General features: G+C 39.0%; 1 protein-coding gene across 1 annotated transcript in view; it reads right to left on the bottom strand.

Annotated features, from left to right (window-relative positions):
- Window positions 1–21,055, bottom strand: part of nlgn1 (neuroligin 1) — a 261,716-nt gene that overhangs the window by 237,625 nt on the left and 3,036 nt on the right. Inside the window, exons 2-3 of the mRNA XM_073875957.1 lie at window positions 1,377–2,211; window positions 782–841 (exon numbers count right to left, since the gene is read on the bottom strand). Coding sequence (XP_073732058.1) covers window positions 782–841; window positions 1,377–1,872 — 556 coding nt within the window. The 5' untranslated portion in view covers window positions 1,873–2,211. The remainder of the gene's footprint in view (window positions 1–781; window positions 842–1,376; window positions 2,212–21,055) is intronic.

Raw genomic sequence — 21,055 nt, 5'->3', positions numbered from 1 at the left:
TGGCCTGAATTTTTAAAGGGAATCTTGGCCGCTTTTCAAAGTCGTATTTAAATTCGTACCGTTTCTGAGCGGCTGGCTCTGTTTAAGATTTATGCTGTAGATTAATGCAGAGTAAAGGAGATGAGAATTAGTGGGAGGGATGTCAAACTGTTGACCGTAACTGCAGTGGAGGGTCAAGGGTGAGGGGCGTAATGGAAAACAGGAAGCTGGGCCGGTGCCATCGCCTTCCCATCCGCTCTTAACACCAGGGTGAATCCAGGGTGAATTACCTTTATGTGTTTGTTCATTGATTTGTTTTTAAACGTAAAAGGAACGGCGCTCTCCGACTGGAACTTTTAACGAATGCTCTTGTTGCTAGGGAGGCCGAATTAACGGGATACTTTATATAAGGGGCTCCGTCTCCAAACCTGATGCCCCGAAGGCCTGAGGTAGGATACATCAGGGTTGGGGAGCTGAGGGAAAGACATTATCTTGATGAAGCTCTGATCAATACAGCCAGTGTAAGCCAATGAAATCCAGATAGCATCTTATTTAATTGAGATTAGACTCTGCAAGTTTAACATGTGCCCATCTGATTTAAGAGACGGCTCGGTCTCCCCAGTTAACTCTTTATGGTGGGAATCAATTATGGCTTCTTCTCTGACTTGCGACCTCAAATCAGAGATCCATCAGATCTGGACTTCGGATAGGAGGGGGCTTTTTAAGATGCAAACCGTGTAGTCTTGTGAGGGGGAGATCTTCGCCTTTTCTCTTTTGTTTTACATGTCAGGTGGATACATACCTCCTTTTCTACAAATTTTCTTGCCGGGTTTTCTGGCACATTCCTTGGATATTCTTTTTACTGCAAAATGAATAGAAGACTAAAAAATAACATGGGAGTCCGATATGGACATCAGCATGCAACAGCACTATCTGACTGCAAGAGGACGAGAACATTTTAACAAAATCAAGTTGGCTGTCTTAAATCATCATTATCAACATGATCATCAGTATTGCACCCCTTTTGTTGTTCATTTCGCCAACAGACACACTGTTAAGCCTGTTTACAGTTAAGTATGTGTCTGTGTCTAACAAAAAAGAAGGATTAAGAGCAAGGGGGTACGAGTTCACCTTAAATTCACCTAAAAATCACCTAAAATGAACGTGGTGCAGCACACAGAAAGATTTGCATGTGCAAGGGATAATGGGGTGGAGGGAACACACACATTCAGCCTCATTCACTCTCACCCGCTCACGCATGAAAGCAGCGGCATGCATTTGGCATGCAGAGATCATGCTGGGTTTTTTCTCGCTGCACACGCTACATTCTTCACAGGGGAAAAACCGACACAGGGAGATGACGTGGACAGGTCTGTCCTGCCCGCACACACACTCACCATCCTCAGTTGGCACGTATATGTTTAAGAATAGGCAGTCCTCACTCTGGTCTTGTACGTAGGTTGACACCACTTCAATACTGTTGGTGAACCAAACCGGCAACATAACGTCCGGTAGCCTGCCCTCCAGCAGGGTTTGGGGACAAACGGGGGCGAATTGGGTAGCGTTACGGATTTCGGACCACGAGATCGGAGGTTCAGGCGGTTGGAAACGCCTTTCTCCCGTAGGAGGTGCGGCATAGGGGACGCCCAAAAATTGGATGACGGGTCCCAAAATCTCATTGTTGAGTTCTTTTTTGAATCCCCTCAGTTTGCCGTAAGTTGTAGTGACGACCGGATCCGTCTCATCCAGTTTTTGTGAAGCAGCTAGCTGAGCGTGCAATGCCAAGCCTAATATCCAACACAAGAACGGAAGATCCAGGCTAGCACTGAGGCTTAGCCGTAGACACATGGCCCTCCAGACACCGCACAGGCGGTTTGGTCGCTGCAAGGACATGCTCGATCTCTCTTCTGCACCGAAAAATCACTGGTGGCGCTCCTTTATATCCAGTTGCACAAGCGAAACAATCAAACCCAAGATACCAGGCCTTCCGAAAGCAAAGCTGTCAAAAATCTCAAAGACTTTTTGCATGGCAAGTATTCCAACATGGATTTCTATTAGCATCCAGGCATAGTTTTCACCAAAAAGCCTTTTATTCGGCAGGCTCCATCCTATTGATGTAGATTTCCATCCTGGCTATGCAAGGGGCAGGGAGGTTGGGGCAGGGGTGGTGGAGGCATTTGCAGCAGGTCATCCACAGATAAATCAAGCCCGGTCTCGTTGTTGGTCTATATCCTGTTGGAAATAAAGAAAGAATTCATTAGCAGTGAGGCAGATGGGAGAGCAGAGGTTTATTGGCTTTTGCGTGCCTGCTATCAAGCTGAATGTTCTAGAACCACAGCTCAACGGCATGACACAGCATCTATCATTGCATCAGTTAAGGGGCGTCTCAGCCATTGGCAAATCAAATACTTTTGCAATACATCCAGAAGCTGAAGATTATATAATAGAACTGTACTTAAACAAAACAGTACTTAATAAGACTCAAAACAAAGTACTTAAACCCACCAGGGCAAATTTACTAAACAATTACTACTTTTGCATGCGGTATTTCGATGCATGCATATATATAAACAGTTTTACAGACTAACCACCTGCAATCCAATGTTCCGAAATGTGCTGAAATAGCACACGTCCCTTTTCCATGTAAATAAGACTCATTATACTGTGGATGCACAAATAACCTGCCTTGGTAGAAAATAAAGGGGCAATCTGGTGTGGGTGTCTACAAGGAGAAAAACAATTTGCAGTCTCTTTATTCGCATTATTGCATCATCGCCTCTATATCCTCAATTTTACGATTTGAGAGATCTCGCCTGTGTGAAACTATTTTGGGATCCTCAACAGAACAAACGTCTTAATAAAGAACATAGATTCATTTATAACCCTAGGCCAGTCTCCCCAGTGGACCCTGTTATGGGCAGATTCGGATCGGGCTTCATTCGGCACAGTAAATGAGAAAATCACCGCTGCTTCAACGGCTCTACAACAGAGTTTATGTCCCACTATAATGGGGTATTTGTTTGGGGTATTACTGTACTGTCACACACAGCCTCCTTTGGCCAACAAGCAGATCATTCACAACCAGCCCTGGAAGTCACTGGATCCGGCAGGGGTTTCACACAGCCAGACAGAGAGCCGGCAAGGCTGAATGGATCTGCAGGAACTGACCTTTCCTCCACCCCCCGTATAATGGTAACAACAGACAGTGCTTAAAGAGACTCCATTATGTCTGATCAAAATATGTGGCCCTTTGACATATTTCAGTATTAACATCCACATTTGTTTTTGGTATTGGGTGAAGAATACATTACTATCATTTTATGCAATTCAGATTTTCAAAGCAAATCATCATGTGATGTCAATAGTCCACGGCAATGTTTTTTTTAAATAGTGGTTGATCAACAAGGATTTTTGTAATGAACAGTTCTCCATTTTTTCATTTGTTGCACTTTGCACTTGAGTTGGGAACATGCTGTATAAGAAGCTTTAAGTATAACTGTACGTTCACACCGCCGCAGACTTGAGCTTCCAAAGAAGCTCAGGCCCCCCTGTCAAGGACGCTTGTCAAAAAGTACGGGGAAGCTTGTTGACGCTTTGGCCACTCTTAAGTCTGTTTTCTCAGAACTAATGTTTTGGTAGAAACAAAATTATACATTGTATGTTTCTCAGGAATCAGCCAGCGAAGAACGTCTAGGCTATATTCCGACTGGTTGCTGGTGTTTTGCCGCTGCTTGCCGCTTAACCGCGTCAGCTCATTGCCATAAAGTTGAGCTTCTTTCCACTTTCGAATTGACGCTCTGGCCGCTCAAAACGGCCAAAACACAACGCCGATGGATTTGACAGTCCTTGCAGCTATGAGACGCTCAAGTCTGCGGTGAAATTATATAACATGGTGAAATTTATTGTCATTAGATTAAAGGTGCGGGGAATTAAGGAATCAAATTTAACTTAAGCTTTTGTTATATATGAGGTCAACGTACTAAAACAAACTGAAAACGTCCTGAAATATCAACTGTTCACACCTAGCCCAGCGAAGGCCAGGTTCTGGAATGTACGTAGTTGATATTTTAAAGTCCGTCTCCAAAGAAGAATATCAACGTCTACTTCGATAGCCCCGCCCACTGGTTTGCGCAAACTGGATAGAGCGTCTACGCAACAAACAGGTTTTTGAAGACTACAACATATTGTTCAGTCCCTGGTTGTGGAAGAGCACAGTCGCTGCATAACCTTCCTAATACACTGAGTGTTTGTTGCGAACAAGCCACAGGTCAATGCTGAATTTGCAAAGATACTGCAATTTAAAAAAAACAATATTGGATCCAAACAGGAATGGCGCAGTAATCTTATTTGAGTAAAACATTTTAGTACTATATGTCCTGATTGTGTGTAACATCCCTTTCTAACCAAGGATGTTAGACTGTTTCAATTCACTAAAAACGTTGAACGAATAACAAAGCCAAGTTTGTGATATGACTTATATCACACCCTAGAGCATTCTTGGTATTATTACTGCTTTTGCACTTTTTGTTAGACCTAAACTGCATTTCGTTGCCTTTTACTTATGTAAAGACAATAAAGTTAAATCTAATCTTTTGTCAGAGCCTGTTTCTTAATTTTGATATTAATTTTCATTTTTACACGAGACATATCGTTTCAAAATATCGGTCTACTCGATCTGTAATAATCGGTATCGACCCTGAAAAACACATATTGGTTAACTTCTAAAAACAATTCCCCTCATGTAGCAATGGAGGAGTTGAAAGCTAGTTTATTATGCAAAACTGTTATCCAATCATAGCAGTGGGCGTTTACTTCCAAGTCTTCAAGGTGGCCTGCCAATCAAAAAGAGCCACCCTTAAAACTAGGATACAAAATAACATATTACTTACTGCTTTTAATGTTTTTGAATTTAAAAACCACACAAATGTTATAAGTAGACCTCGGACAACAGTATAAAACAATAAAATGCCCGATTCAGAGCACCTTTAATTTATTCTATTAAATTCAACCAAAATCCATGCTCGAAATTACCTAATGCAGGGTTTCCCAAACTGGGGCTCGCGAACCCCAGGTGGATCATGAGGGAATTGCAGGAGGTTTGTGAGGTTTAAAAAAATATCAATTAAAATTAAATCATAAAATGTAAATCAATAATTTAAAAAACTAAATAAAACACTTACTAACAAAATATATATTTAATTTGTTTAATCCACATGTCATATAACCTTTAAGAAACACCACAATATATCAGAAAATTAAGAACTTGTGCAAAATAGACAGATATGTTTTATGTATCAATAAAAGAAAATTACCAGATGTAGGTGTGGTAATAATAACAATAACTACGCAAACTACTGAAACTTTAAAATGGTTGAAAAGTAACTGCATACATTTTTATATTACTTTATATTAACACTTGTTCTTATAAGTTATGTCAACTTATCACAAATCAAAACTTAAAATTGTAGGTTGAATTGACTTGTATAACCAAGTTCATGCTCCATTTTTACAGTGTGTGCTAATAAAGGATTGCAATATTTTTTTAATCTCAGGGGTTACTTCAAGTAAATAACTCAGGACAGGGAGGTTCGGATGACAGGAAAGTTCCTGACCTAAGGTTAAAATCATAAAGTCTATAAAGTCCACAAATATATAAATCTCTGAATAAATGCAGCAGTATCACAAACTGATATTTCTCATTCTGGTCGTGTACCACATGCATGAAAAATAAGATCTGTTTATTAACATTACACTGTTTTCTTTATCTATGACTACTGGATCTCACTTCAGCAAAGCTGACATTTCTCCCTCACTTCATATATCAAAACAAATTTCTCCTATTGATGACAGCTTACCAAAGATGATCCAAAACAATCTGTGCTATTGAGTAATTAGACAAACAGATAAACAGAGAGGTGAAATGTGAAATCCACTGCATCGATTGTGTACTGTATTGTTAATTAGCCTATAAAATGTCCGGTGAGATTTTTACAATACAGTGTCTAAAAACCACACCCTCCCTGCTACAAAGCTTTCCCCTGTGTCTGAAAAAACAACCAAATACCTGGAGAGTCCAGACAGTCGATTAAAAAATATATTTATTTATGCCTCTTAAAGCAGGAGTTTGAAATAGGATAGAGTTTGGGACACAGGATAGGCAAGTGAATGAAAAGATAAAGACTTAAAATCTGTGTCTCCTGAGAGAGAATGAAACAATCTCAGCTGTGATCTTAATACAAGTGCGACCTAGCAGAAAAATAAGGCATCTAGGGAAGAGACTCTAAATCTCTATAGTGTATAAACAATCAGGATTTTTTCAATCACCTTTTGCTTGGTTTCTTTGCAGGTAAATGCACCCATTCTGAGGGCAGCCTGGTATTATTCTGGTGTCATCATACAGTTTTATTGCATAGGAAAAGACAGATTTGCAGATTTGTCATATGATTATTTCTCTCACAGGACTAATAGTGCATCCAGGTCAGAACACATTTCTCACAGTGCAATGTAAAATTCAACTTTGCACAACAGACCTTGTAAAGTCATTTCAGTTTCTAAACACATTATAAATGTTAGAAGTGTATTGCTGTAACACATTGCAAAGAGTTATACCGTAAAACAGTTTTTCCACATTTTTGTGTTCAGGATTATTTTGGCGAGGCTAAAACGGTGGGTCGATCACGCACTGGAGACACCAAACATGGCCCCAGCCCTAACAAAATCACGAGCATCCATTCAGGTTGCAGTGGTATTTGAAAGTGGAAAGAGATGGCAGCTTTCCCGCGAGTGGGCATGGTTTCAGCGCTGACAACAGACGCGCCCCCAGCGTGTTTTTCCAAGATTTTGAGCTTATTTTATTTACTTGGTGTTTTTTTAATCATTCAAATTTGGCTGGTGGTTAATATATCACATTTATTTGTGGTGTGATAAACTGAGAACAAATTTAATATTGGACTTTAGGCGAACTTTTTAAAAATGTAAAATAAATGTTTGGTGTCCCCAGAGTACTTATGTGAAGTTTTAGCATATATATATAATAAATAATAAAGTGTTAAAGGAACATCATGTAAGACATTTATATCAATTAATGATAAAATGGCCCTGATATGTCACTAGACATTAAGAAATCCTTTTCATTTCAAATACTTATATCACTGACAACAGTGAACTGGCCAAGATATTGTCATTTAAAAAGTGGAGTTGCAGCCCTCAACTGATGTTTATGTTGTCATTTTGTGTATTGGCCACCAGTTGTGTGATTGCAGTACCAGTTTTAGCCACAAGTTTTGTGATTGCAATACCAGTTTTGGCCACTGTTCCTTTAAATTGCCACTTTGTAGGTGTGAGCAAAAATGTGCCGTTTTTGGGTGTGTCCTTTTTAATGCAAATGAGCTGATCTCTGCACTAAATGGCAGTGTCGTGGTTGGATAGTGCAGATTAATGGGCAGTATTATCCCCTTCTGACATCACAAGGGGAGCAAATTTTCAATTACCTATATTTCAACACACTGGCAGAGAATGGTTTACCAAAACTAAGTTACTGGGTTAATCTTTTCACAATTTATAGGTTGATAGAAGCACTGGGGACCCAATTATAGCATAAAGACTGAAAATGTTTTATGTTCATTTAACTTTGAACAAACTGTTGCTAGTAAATAACATAAATGTAAAATCTACAGTAAGTTACTGGCAGCTAGTTGCCAGTAATACCCAGTAAAACTGTAATTTATACAGAAATTTTTTACAGTGTAGATAAAACCTAATCTTAAACTTTTGTATTTATTCCAACTGTTCTCAAGTTGGCTTTTTCAAGTTCACACAAGTAAAATAGGGGTGTAACACAATACATTGATATGGATCGATACATCGATTTTATTTCTAACGGTCCGATGCATCGATGCCACAAAAAAAATCGCTTTGAGGTACCTTTATTTTGACACTCTCCACGTCCTCATTCCTTATCATAACGTTCATCTACGCATCCACGCCAAAGTGCGCATTTCTGTTTATTTTCATCTGCTAGCATCAGCAAGTGAATGCAATGCAGCAACAAAGTGGTGGTAGCAGCAAAAACACAGCGAAAGAGACAAAAGACCAGCGTGTGTTTACCACCGCAGGTGATTTTGGCCCTGTCCCAAATGGCGCACTTCATGTGGACTTTCGGAATCGTGGCCTTAAATTGCGCGTGCCCGCTTAGTCTATGAGTCTGTAGGGTGTCCAATTATGTCTTTTTTACACTACGAAGTGTGCTCATCAGCGCCCCTTGCACCCTTGGTGCGGTCTGCACTTTACCAACCCAGAAGTCCTTACGAAAGAGCAATCCGACGGAAGGGAGGAGTTCACACTGATGGGCAAATTATCTTCCTATTTCTGGCGTGACACTCGAGTCTGTCCCAAAATACAACTCCGGTGTGCCCTCGTGGACTCGCGTCAAGGGTCCCTTAGGTCTGCACTACATGATGTCATCAAAGTGTGGACTTTGTGGAAGTCCAGAGTATGCCCATTTGGGACAGGGCCATTGTCCATGCAAAACATAGTGTCCTCTCTCCTGAACATGTTGATCAGTTGGTTTTATGTGACATTTTTCTTAATTTAAAAAAAGTGTATTTTTGTTACTTTGTTGTTGTAAATGTTCCAATTGGGACAGAGATTGTGCCATTTTCAAAGAATTTAATTAAATCATGTTATATATTTTGGTTGCATTTGTAAGTAAAAATGTAACTGCTTAACTAGGCATGTAAAATAAAAATATTGATTAATTAATCGAATCATAATCGCACTGAAGAAGTGATCGATTTATCGGCAAAAATTGCATTGCTGCCGGAGAAAATCAATATTGTATCGGATCGTAAAAACGGTCCGATTTACACCCCCAAATAACATAACGTTCATTACATTATATTGTAAACATTGTCATTACAGACTATTTAAAGTGTTGCTGAAGTATACAAGTAGTTTTCAGACCCTCTGTTTGTCTCACGCTTTATTTATTTCATAGTGCTCTTGATATTTTTGTCTCAGTGCTTTTGGCTTTCTATTTGCATTCTCTTTTCGTCTGTTTGCCTGAAATGTTTTCCCTGCTGTGATTTGTCCTGTTAGAGACCGAGTGCTTTTAAACACAGAAAATGTGAATCTCACTTACATTTCACATTGGTTTAGTCTCTGCTAGGACTCCAGGACACCTATAGTAAAAGACAAATATTATTTATGTACCCGAATAATATAGTTTTCCCCTCTTTTGGAAAGGGGGTGCACAGAGCAATCTGTCTTTCGTTTTAATAAACTAATCTTTGTAGTTAGAAAATAAAATACCTGAAATCTAAAATGGCTTCCACTATACTGTATGTGTGATTTACTGTTGAAATCTTCTTTCATAATGTAAAGATCATTCTGTGAAAATATAACCTTGATATCTGTGATATTGACTGAGTAAGATAATGTCAAAGATTGAAATCAAACTTTAAGAATTTAGCCTGGATTTTCTCCTATCCACTGCCCACATTCACAACCGATGACAAAAATCTAGCATTCAAGAGACGATATTCATATTCTTTCCTATTCAGAGCTCTTAGTGTGAAGGCATTAGAGGATAATGTAGCAGGGCTCTCAATGGCTGATTATTTCAGCAAACGCCATCAAAAGTTGTGAACACAAGCCAGAACAGTGAGTTACTGCGGATCAAAACAGCCGCCATTCCATCAGCGTTTGCTCGGGCCCACGCGAGCTCGCATTCACCTTAATGATCTCATCTCAGCCGTAATAAGGCTTTGAGAGAAATTTATAGGCCAAAGTTTAGATGCTTATTTGGGTGGATATGCTTAGCTTGCAGGTCAAGAAAAGGAATGGAGTATAGGGAGTCTGAGGTCTGATTGAAAAGACTCAAGAAGACTTATTAGGCCTGTGATCAAATGGCTGACTCCCCAGATTCATTAAAAACTACCCAACGTTTGCATGATGGAGTAATCCATCGTATCATTAGGCCAATCGGTAACGCTAGTCACACGTCATTCAACAGTGCCGCAACAAAGTGACAGCTGACATCAGGTCTTTTTAACAAACCATGTCTTAGCTAAATAAAAATGGCGACGTCTAGAGAAAGCGGCGAGGATTAAAGGATTAGTCCATTTTCTTAAAAGAAAAATCCAGATAATTTACTCACCACCATGTCATCCAAAATATTGATGTCTTTCTTTGTTCATTCGAGAAGAAATTATGTTTTTTGAGGAAAACATTGCAGGATTTTTCTAATTTTAATGGACTTTAAAGGCGGAGTCCATGATGTTTGAAAGCCAATGTTGATATTTAAAATCACCCAAACAAACACGCCCGTACCCCAATAGAATCTGGACCTTCTGTTGATAGACCCGCCCCACACATACGCAACCCGGCTTTTGATTTGATTTGATTGGCTATAAGTGTGTTTTGGTAGTCGGCCCGTTTCCTTCTCCAAACCGTTTTTCAAACATCGTGGACTCCGCCTTTAATAGAGCCCAACATTTAATACTTAACTCAACTTAACAGTTTTTTTCAACGGAGTTTCAAAGGACTATAAACAATCCCAAACGAGGCATAAGGGTCTTATCTAGCGAAACGATTGTCATTTTTGACAAGAAAAATAAAAAATATGTCCTTTTAAACCACAACTTTTCGTCTAGGTCCGGTCCAGCGCGACCTAACGTAAATGCGTAGTGACGTAGGGAGGTCCCGTGTTACATATATAAAACGCACATTTGCGGACCATTGTAAACAATAAACTGACACAAAGACATTAATTAGTATCAGTTGACATACAACAACGTAGGAGCGGTCCTCTTTCAACACACTTCAACACACTTTCGCATTCGTCCTCTGTGACCTCTTGACGTGATGACGTATTGCATGGGGTCAGCTGGCGCACCACGACCGGATCCACATGACGAGAAGTTGTGCTTTAAAAGTGTATCTTTGTTATTTTTATTGTCAAAAATGACAATCGTTTTGCTAGATAAGACCCTTATGCCTCGTTTGGGATTGTTTATAATCCTTTGAAACTCCGTTGAAAAAAACTGTTAAGTGTTGAGTCAAGTATCAAATGTTGGGCTCCACCAAAGTCCATCAAAATGAGAAAAATCCTGCAATGTTTTCCTCAAAAAACACAATTTCTTCTCGACTGAACAAAGAAAGACATCAATATTTTGGATGACATGGTGGTGAGTAAATTATCTGGATTTTTCTTTTAAGAAAATGGACTAATCCTTTAAAAAGGAGTTCAAGTAATGAAAATTCTGCCAATATTTTCTCACCCTCATTTCATTTCAAACGCATAACTTTTTTTAGTTTGTGAAGAAGAATAATACAATTTCAAACTACAATAAAAAATCTAAATTAAAGCACTGTGAAGATGTTTGTATGATTCATGTACCATGTGTTTTAAAACCTGTGCTATAAAAGGCTAATTTAATTCGACATCTGTTGCTGACTTACATTAGTTTTTGGATGAATTATCCCTTTAAGACACTGATACTGTGTGTACTGTAAAGATGCATAATGATATAACATGCTATGAATGCATTTTTCCTCCAGGATGTCTGAGGGCTGCATGTAAAAACATGACAATGCATCTCAGATAATCTACAAGCAGAAGTTGGCGTGAAACGCAAAGTAATGAGACACAAACTAATTTTGGGTGCCCTAAATTTGCAATATTCATCTGATATCAGAGAGAGAAAGAAAGAGAGAGCTGCATATAGCTAAGTTTCACAGGGCCTTTCCACTTACAGCCAATCCCTAAAGGCACGCCTATGCAAATGTGCATGCAGACAGTCCAGATACACTCATTTAAGTGCGGCTCAATCACGGCACCGTCTCGTTTCGCAGAAACGCTGAGGTGTGTGCCCATCGGTAAGCCTTTGCATTATTCATTAGAAAAGTAAAGCTAGAGGCAGGTCCAACACAAACACATTCGCTCGCCTTTTCACAAATACAAACACACACACACATAAGTAAACAATCACACACACCCATCCAGATGAACAGGAAGATTTTCAGATGTCATTCAGGTGGTTGTGAGCAATACATCTCTTTCCTGTTCTCGGTTCCCTCAAGGACGCCTCACAGAGATGGCACTACACTGTTTGAAATGATAAACCTGTTGGAAATTTGGCAACCGGTTGAAGTTTGACAGCAGCAGAAGGTCTGGTGCTTTTTGTAACTTAGACTGGCCAAGAACTGCCCGGTTTGACGGGAAAAGCAATTGATCACAGTTTTGTTTGGTTTTGCGTGTTGTTTAGGGGTGAGGTTGTAATATATTATACTGGAAAAAACACACCACATTGAAAAATATCACAAACAAGTTGTGGTAAATAAGATTAACACGTTTAAAATATGTGCCTTTTTGGCCAATTAGATTCGCACTTATTGGGATGAGAAAGACTTTTTCAGTTTTGCGTGCAGTATGTGTCAGATGGTTAGCGAATGGACCGTGGGTGGTACATGGACGCGCTTGTCTGAGGCTGGGACCGGGTGTAAGTCAATGAGTCTCAACTGGTGGGTGGCTGGTTTTAATTTTCAATAGTGGAAAATACAGCTAAATGCACAAAATAACAATGCATACCTAAATAAATAAATTGGCTTATCACAAAGAAAGTGAAGATTTGCCACATTACAATACAGCTACATACTGTATACAATACAGTACAATGTATATTTACGAGGTCATGTCAATGTCAATAATTTTGCATACTGTTGGGCCAAAGTGTTTTTTTTCCAACATTGTAATATTAATGCATGCCAATGCTTAATCAATGTTTGATTTTATGGGGACATTTCACAAGGCTTTTTAAGATGTAAAATAAATCTTTGGTGTCCCCAGAGTACGTATGTGAAGTTTTAGCTCAAAATATTATATAGATAATTACAGCATGTTAAAATTGCCACTTTGTAGGTGTGAGCAAAAATTTGCCGATTTGGGTGTGTCTTTTAAAATGCAAGTTGATCTCTGCACTAAATGGCAGTGCCGTGGTTGGATAGTGCAGAATAAGAGGCAGTATTATCCCCTTCTGACATCACAAGGGGAGCCAAATATCAGTGACTATTTTTTACATGCTTGCAGAGAATGGTTACTGGGTTGATCTTTTTCACATTTTCTATGTTAATAGAAGCACTGGGGACCCAATTATAGCACTTAAACATGGAAAAAGTCTGAAAAAAAGTTTTCATGATATGTCCTCTTTAACAATTTAATGGTATAATAGGGATAGTTCATCCAAAAATGAATTTCTGTCATTATTTACTCTGATGTTACCCTAAACCTGTATGAGTTTCTTTATTTTAACTGAAAATATATTTTGATAAATTATGGCATCCACACAATTTACAGTACCCATTGACTTCCATAGTAGGAAAAACAGGGTTCCCACACCTTAGTTAACTTCAAATTCAAGGACCTTTCAAGGACTTTCCAGGTCCAATACCCTCAAATTAAAGGACTAAATGCGGGGACACATTTCAAGTGACAGCATGGTGTTACTTTTTAAGATACATTGTTGCAGTTTCCTTTCGAGGGAACTCGCACTGCGTCACTGCGGTGACACTTTGGGGACGCCTCCAGAGGTAAGTGCGTCTGAATTTCTATATCAAATTCCACCAATGACGAGGCTTAATGACAAAGACAGGGTGATGCGGGATTTCGCTATTTGAAATATTGCCAAAAACACTGTTACAGGGACGCAGGAAGTATGGCAAGGGAGACGCAGTGTCTCGTTCCCTTCTCAGGGAACAACAGTTACATACGTAACCCAAGACGTTTTCATGTGTCAAACACAACTATGACAATTTTGGTATGAATCAATACTTGCATACAGAAGATATGAACATTCAAAGCGAACAATTTAGCATGTTTGCCCAAAAGGCTAGAATGTTTATGATATTATCCAACACTACACATGGAATAATAAAGCAATAAGCCCCAAGAAGCAGTGGGTTACCAGTGCATTTTATAACAGCTAAGGGGCGTTGTTTCGCATCGTGCCTAGCTGTTATAAAATGCACTGTAACCCCACTTCTTCAAAGGGACTTATTGCTTTTATAAAACGGTTACTTTATATACATAGCAGGATTTCATAAAATAAAACACAAATAAGTTGTAATTATATTAGTACAAATATTACTCTTCCGCCAAACAAAGTAGTTCCTCAGAATCAAGTGTGGCTGCAACAGAGCGAAGTTCACAACTAACACAGACGCAGCAAAGACACAATGAAAATATGATTTAAGACTGTGGTGTTTATTTAATAAATCAACATTCATCTAATTTAATTTATACATTAACATTTATATCGCGCAACTGTTGAAGTGATGATCAAATATGATTGGAAGCATGCTTAACTCTTTCCCCGTCAGCGTTTTTTTATTTTTAAGTTGCCACCCAGTTTTAGTTTAATGCCTTACAGAAAAATTATCTTCTTTAAATAAACATAAAATATCAAATGAAAAAACAGACCATCCGCTTTCAAACAACAACAACAAAAAAAAACTTTCATCCTACCTTCATTTGTTCTCTTATCAGTTGTCACCTCTCAAATTTTAATAAGATAATTATTCGATTTTTGTGAAGAACTTTTGTAAGAGATCAGATTCAGAGCCTGATTAAAACTTACACGTCACGCTAAATCCACCACAACGCTGTTGTGTCGAGTGAATGCGTCAGTGTTTAAGTTGTGTAAGATTGCCATCTAGTGGATAATAGCGGAAATATCAATTTAAGACATAAACAACCCAGAGAACGTTTTCTCTTTATTGACGAAATGACCCAACAGTATTTATTGACATTTATCTGGATATCGCCATAATTGTGCAAATGTAGAAAAATTAAAATATGATTATAAAACGGCTAGTTCCAATCCTTGATTCTGATTGGTCACCAGGTGTGCTTTATTCACAATAAAACACTGCTATGACCGCTTTACCCAACGGTTCTATTTAATATCACTGTGCCCTTAGCAACACTGTTAGCAACACATAAACATATAATGAGACAAAGTCTGAGAACAGTTTGTTGTTTTTTATTTGAGCTTTCATGTTGTTGTTCGCAGTCAGGGACTATTTTTTCTAGCGGAAGGAATGCTTTTATTGATTTAACTTCATGAAAGTTGCACTAATTTTTTTTTACTTTAATATTGTGTAGTAACCGTTTTATAAAAGCAATAAGGTACTCGAGGCAAGTGCTGTATCGTGAATAAGTAACGGCTGAAGGGGTTGCAAGCACTCCGCTTCGCGTCGTGCCTAACAACGCCCTTCAGCCGCTACTTATTCACGATACAGCACAGCCTCTCGTACCTTATTGCTTACTTAAAGACTGAGGTGTTTATTTTCATAAATCAGTACGCAGCAACAGTGGCGCAGTGATACTTGTGATGCGGTCTGAACCGTGGGTTTGCCGGGGTATTTTTTCACGGCTTAGAACGCGTTTCAACCAATCAGAATGAAGAACCAGAGCCGTTTTATAATATGGATTTTTTTCCAGAAAACTTCTTGCATAAAATAGATTCAAGCACTTTCAATGACCTGTATCTATGTATGTATATTTTTGAAAAATTCCCATATTTTTGATCCCCCCCCCCAGATTCACAAACTCTCAAGGATTTCAAGGACCCGTGGGAACCCTGGAAAAACAAATACTATGAAAGTCAATGGATATCGTTAGTGTGCCTACAGTACCATCATAACTTTATGTTCAGCAAAACAAAGCAACTGTTGACAGTATTTTCATTTTTTGGTGAACAATCCCTTTAGGCACCATTGTGAAAAGACATGCTGGAAAATATTCCTTTTATTCAGTCTAGTTGACCTGACCGTTTTGTGATGTTTGAGTTCTCCGGGTAACCGCTGGGATATGTGAAACCATGAAAAGCTTTCTCTCTTTTTCTTTGGCCTTCTTTGATGCTGGTGCACTGGGAGGAAACGGCTCCTCCCACACTCGCTGTGCAAGGGCATCAGGATCAACATCAGAACGCTGCGTGTGTGGGATTAAAATTTTCACATGAAATAAACTGCAGATTAGATTTCTCTTAATGGATTCACAGTCGACAGACACTCTCTATGATGTTCCCCGAGCTAACGGCTCCTGGTAGCCCCTCCCTGGACGTAACTGGACGATCCAATTATAATGTATGCTATCAAAGTCATAATTAGAGATTTATTGAGGAGGTAACAGAATTTTAAAGCCATACAAGGTGGGGCTGTAAACATAGACAAGATAACCAGGTGTCCTTTTCCTGCTTTATACGAGGGATGCCGAACACCAGATGCCGGTTTTGAAGTATCTACAGCAGGCTTGGAATGATTTTGCTAAACCTATAAAGTGCTTGACAGATTCGGTCTGATCGCACTCGGGATATTTCATTCCCATAAATGTCAGATTTGACTCACACGCTGTGGTTTAAAGAGAGATGAGCGATAAACATCCAAAAAATGTGAAAAAGCAAAACGGTTAACCAGCCATAACCTTGACATGACCTGAATCCAATTCTTTGTTTAACAGTATTATCATTAAAAGAAGAAAACTGTAAGACAGTGACGGATAAGACCTTACTAAATTTGGCAAACGCTTCACAGCCTATGTTGTATCTTTTGTCTGGAGCGAGTGTGAAGAGCAGACAGGTGTCCAAGTGTAAACACAAGCTTCAGCTGGCAGAAAAGAGGGAGGGAAGGGTGCACATGACTGCCTACCTCTCACACCTTTAGAGCGACAAGACACCCATCGATCCACACCGACCGCACACTCCAGTGCTGATGGAGAGGTGGGAAGTGGAATTTTGACTGCTATAAAGATAGAGAGAGTTGGAGCCAATTGGATCTCAGAACTGTGTTGTTTTCTGAAACCAACGCACCGGTCCATTTAGACGGTTTAACTTTGTCTGGCACTTTCAAGCCTCAGAACGTTATGTGCTTGACATCCGTTGCCTTTAAAAGCTTTAAGAATGCGTTTCCACCAAAAATAAAAAAGAGAAACCTAATCCTGTGGGACAGTAAAAATGGCTTCCAGTTGATCAAAAATGGCTGCACATAAACAGATGGAGAAAGGTCAAATCCTACCGGGAAGCGTCGAGCTGGCCACGGGAGAATAGGACACGTACTTGTACCGCACTCGAGCAGTGATGAAAGCTGAATTTCCAACGGATCAAACCAACTGCACTCGAAAAGGGATCAGAGACATGGCAATTGCCTCATAATAAGCATTGTACCTAATAATAAGCATTTGTCACAAAAGAAGCATAAAAAGGAAACCGCCACAAGCAGAACATTGTTAATGGATCTTCTAAGGATCGTGGCATTCAAGAGTCTGTGTTATATGCAACACATTTATGGATGCAGAACGGAAACTTGTATCATATACGCAACTATGTAATTGTATATAATGTCAGCCAATTACATTGTTGTGCAAACATCATAACCGTCAGACAGAAGCTATTCAAAATGATCGAACAAAATAAATCACAAATGATCTGCTACACAGGTTCACATCTTTTCAATGCAGGAACGATGCACTCTGTATATTCGTAACAATGTGGAAAAGTGGATCAAAAGATCAATGCACTAGGGAATAATGAAAGGTGAACAGGCTGTCGCAGGCCTAATGTCTTCCTCATCAAATGCACGACAAATCCTGAACCTGACAGCGCAGATATGTGAAACACACAGCACTGCGTATTCTTCAAAGGGCAACCATTGTCGTTTCCCTCCAGCTTGCTGCGAACAGCGATGTCAGCTATGCCTAAATGATTACAGCAAAATAATAGTTTTCTCGCCGTGAAAAAACCTAAACAAAACAAACAAGAGACAGACACACAAAGGCGTGCGTCTGCACAATAAACAGAGTAAAGAGAGAGCGGGTGCAATGCTCCACTTGGGATGTATGCAGGAAGACAAATCACATTGCCTTAATCACATTTAATGGCCCACTTTCAGTGAATTAATATTCCACGCGAAACAGTGCGGTTGAGAGTTCAACATTGTTAGTATCTGGACACTACACTCTCAGAAAAAAAATGGTACACAAGCTGTCACTGGTTAAAAAGGCCCTAATATGTACCATTAGGTACATCTATGTATACATTTGATACCGATATGTATCTTTGTGGTACTAATATGCACTTGTTTACAAATATGTACTTCTTTAAATGGTATCATCTTTTTTTAAGAGTGTAGTATGTCTGAAAATGTAGATGTGAAGTTATTTTTTTGTTTAAATGCTGCATTGGTCATGATTTTGTCCTGTACATACTGACACCGATAAACATGAAGAAGGATATGAATATGTGCTGAAGCATAACCTTTATTTGCAGGTGTATTCGTCAGCCAGGATTTTTAGTGACTATAAAATCAAACAGACCCAGACAAAGTCTGCAGCATTTGACTAGTTGTGCAATCTTACCCAGTTTATTTAAAAAGGCTGTGCACAAACAGATGTTTATTTCTGAACTTCTCTTCATTTTTGTTATGTTTCGTGTTTAGAAAGCAACCTTGGGTTGGGAAAAACATCACGTAAATAAAACATTAGCAACCAACACTGTGTAGAATTGAGAGAATACATAATTTAAGTAAGGAGTAATTGACAACGGGCCGTTGAATTATTCGAAAATAATTCAAGTCAATTATTCTGCTTATACCACAGTTACCACAAAAATTGCTTTGAGGGCTATTTTAAGACATTTCACAAGTTAGGTGTGCGGTTTACAGAAAAATAATCAACACCTATGAAATATTTCTCAACCAATCAGAATAAAGCATTCAACAGCCCTATGGCAGGGGTCGGCAACAGGTGCCTCGCTGCCAAAAGTGGCCCGCCAGCAATATTTTCTGGCCCCCCAGATTATTTTGGAAGTCTGTTTTTTTTTTAGTTAGACTATTTTTATTTTACAATAACAGTTTACAAAAATGGCCCCGTGCATCATTCCTTCATTCATTTTTTAAATCAAAACCAAAAATAAAATAAAAAACAACTTGTTTTTCTATTATTTATTTCCTGAACTAAAATCAAATGACCTCCTTAAACCTTACAGTAGGTGTGTATGTGTGTGTGTTCCGGATAAATATTAATTAAAAAAGGAATAAAGTTCAAAAGTCGGACTGTAAGAGTCTTTCATGAGAGCAAAAATGCCTGTAATATGTTACCACTATAGTACTTGATCTGTTTTAAATGATTCATTGATATATTATGCCTATAAAGGTGTTAAATTAAAAATTTGTTTAATCCAGTTATTCATTTTTTGATCTGGGCACACAATAAGAAAACCTGTCGTTATTATTTTTTTTCATTTTAATTCAGGAAATAATGAAAAAACCAAGTCTTTTTTAATTTTTTTATTTTTAATTTGAAAAAACGATTAAACGAATGATACACGGACCCATAACCATGTTTTTAGCTATTTTTAATGCCGCCTTTCGTCTTTTAAATAGGAAATAAAGACAATGCTTCTTGACAAAAGATCAGATAGCCCAGGGGTAGGCAACGTCGGTCCTGGAGTGCCGATGTCCTGCAGATTTTAGCTCCAACCCTGATAAAACCTTGGCTAAATAGGTTTCAGGTGACTTTTTAGACCTTGATTAGCTTGTTCAGGTGTGCTTGATTAGAGCTGGAGCTAAACTCTGCAGGACATCGGCACTCCAGGACCGACGTTGCCTACCCCTGAGATAGCCTATACTAGGCTAATTCAAAATAAGACACCTAACTGTGGCAACAGCAGCTGGCCCGCCATCTACTGGCTAAAAAAAATATTGGCCCGCGGCCAAAGTTACTTGCCGACCCCTGCCCTATTGTATAATTTTTTCTAAAATACAATGTGCCTGTAGCTCAATGGATAAACTGCTAAAGCTTTTACGCCCGCGGCCAGCGCATGTTTTCAATTATTTCCAATGGAAGCTCAGCGTTTTTTAAATTAGCCAGCAGCTAGCGGGGTTTTTTTTCACGCTGAAAGCCACCGCTCGAGAGTTGAAAGAGATTCAACTTTGGGTGAAATGCTCCGCCCGTCAATGTCAGCTCCCACACGCCTGTCCAACCACAGTGGAGGAGGGGCGGGACAAGTATCACAACAACCAATCTGCTCACAGCTCAAGTATCACAGCTACCAAAGCGCTCGGCTGAAGAAAGCTGGCCATCAGCTGAAAAACGGCTGGGATTCGGCATCCTCCAGGCGTTTTCAGCGTTTAAAAGTTTTGGTGTGTGTATGCCCCCTTAAAGATTATAGGCTCAAACCCAGGGAACACACATACTGAAAATATGATATGTATGAAAGTTGCTTTGGGTAAATGTCTGCCAAATGAGTACATGTACAGTAAAGGTAAATTTGTCATTTTTAAAAAGTTACAAATGCACCATTAAATTGATCAAATAATAAAAGTTTACAGCAAGAACTGTGTGACCAAAAAAAGTCACATTTTTATAGGGATGCGCCAAAATTTCAGCCGCTGAACTTTTTTGGGCCGAAAATGGCATTATTGGTTTTCAGCCAAAAGAAAAAAAATGCCGAAAATAAATGGCACTCCACTTCTCAGATTTCAGTCTCACTTTACCTGTTATCACAGCACTACACAGCAAAGCGAGATCGTGACAGCTGCGTGCAACCACTTAAGATGACACGCAAGTTCTGTGTGATGCTCCATTGCCCGAGATCGCATTTTAATTTGTCTCTAGCATCAGAGATCTTGCGAGTTTTCAAATTCAAGTCCTCCTCTAAAACTCCTCCTCCTCCCATTGGAATAAGCAGAACAGAGGCTTACAATCATGCTGTGTCTCGCCTGTTGTTTTCATTAAAATGATTGTGTATCTTAATTAAATGCAGTATTAACAAGGCTGCTGAGTTGCTTTATTACTTTACCACTGTTTTGCAGATAATAGTTTTCTAAAACTTTACATGTTTTTGATAAAAGCCTTTCAATTTGATTCTGTTCCATATACCTAAATTATGAAAATTATTTTATTGGTTCGTAGTCCAACTCTGATTCATTAAATTAATCAAACTAAAAAGTATAGCATTAATACAATTATCTTTTCGGTTTTAAGCCAAGTGGATTCATAACTTTCCGTATTTTGATTTCGATG

This window comes from Misgurnus anguillicaudatus, chromosome 14, assembly GCF_027580225.2.
Source record: "Misgurnus anguillicaudatus chromosome 14, ASM2758022v2, whole genome shotgun sequence".
NCBI lineage: Eukaryota > Metazoa > Chordata > Actinopteri > Cypriniformes > Cobitidae > Misgurnus > Misgurnus anguillicaudatus.
This window is presented reverse-complemented; position numbering and strand designations above follow the sequence as displayed.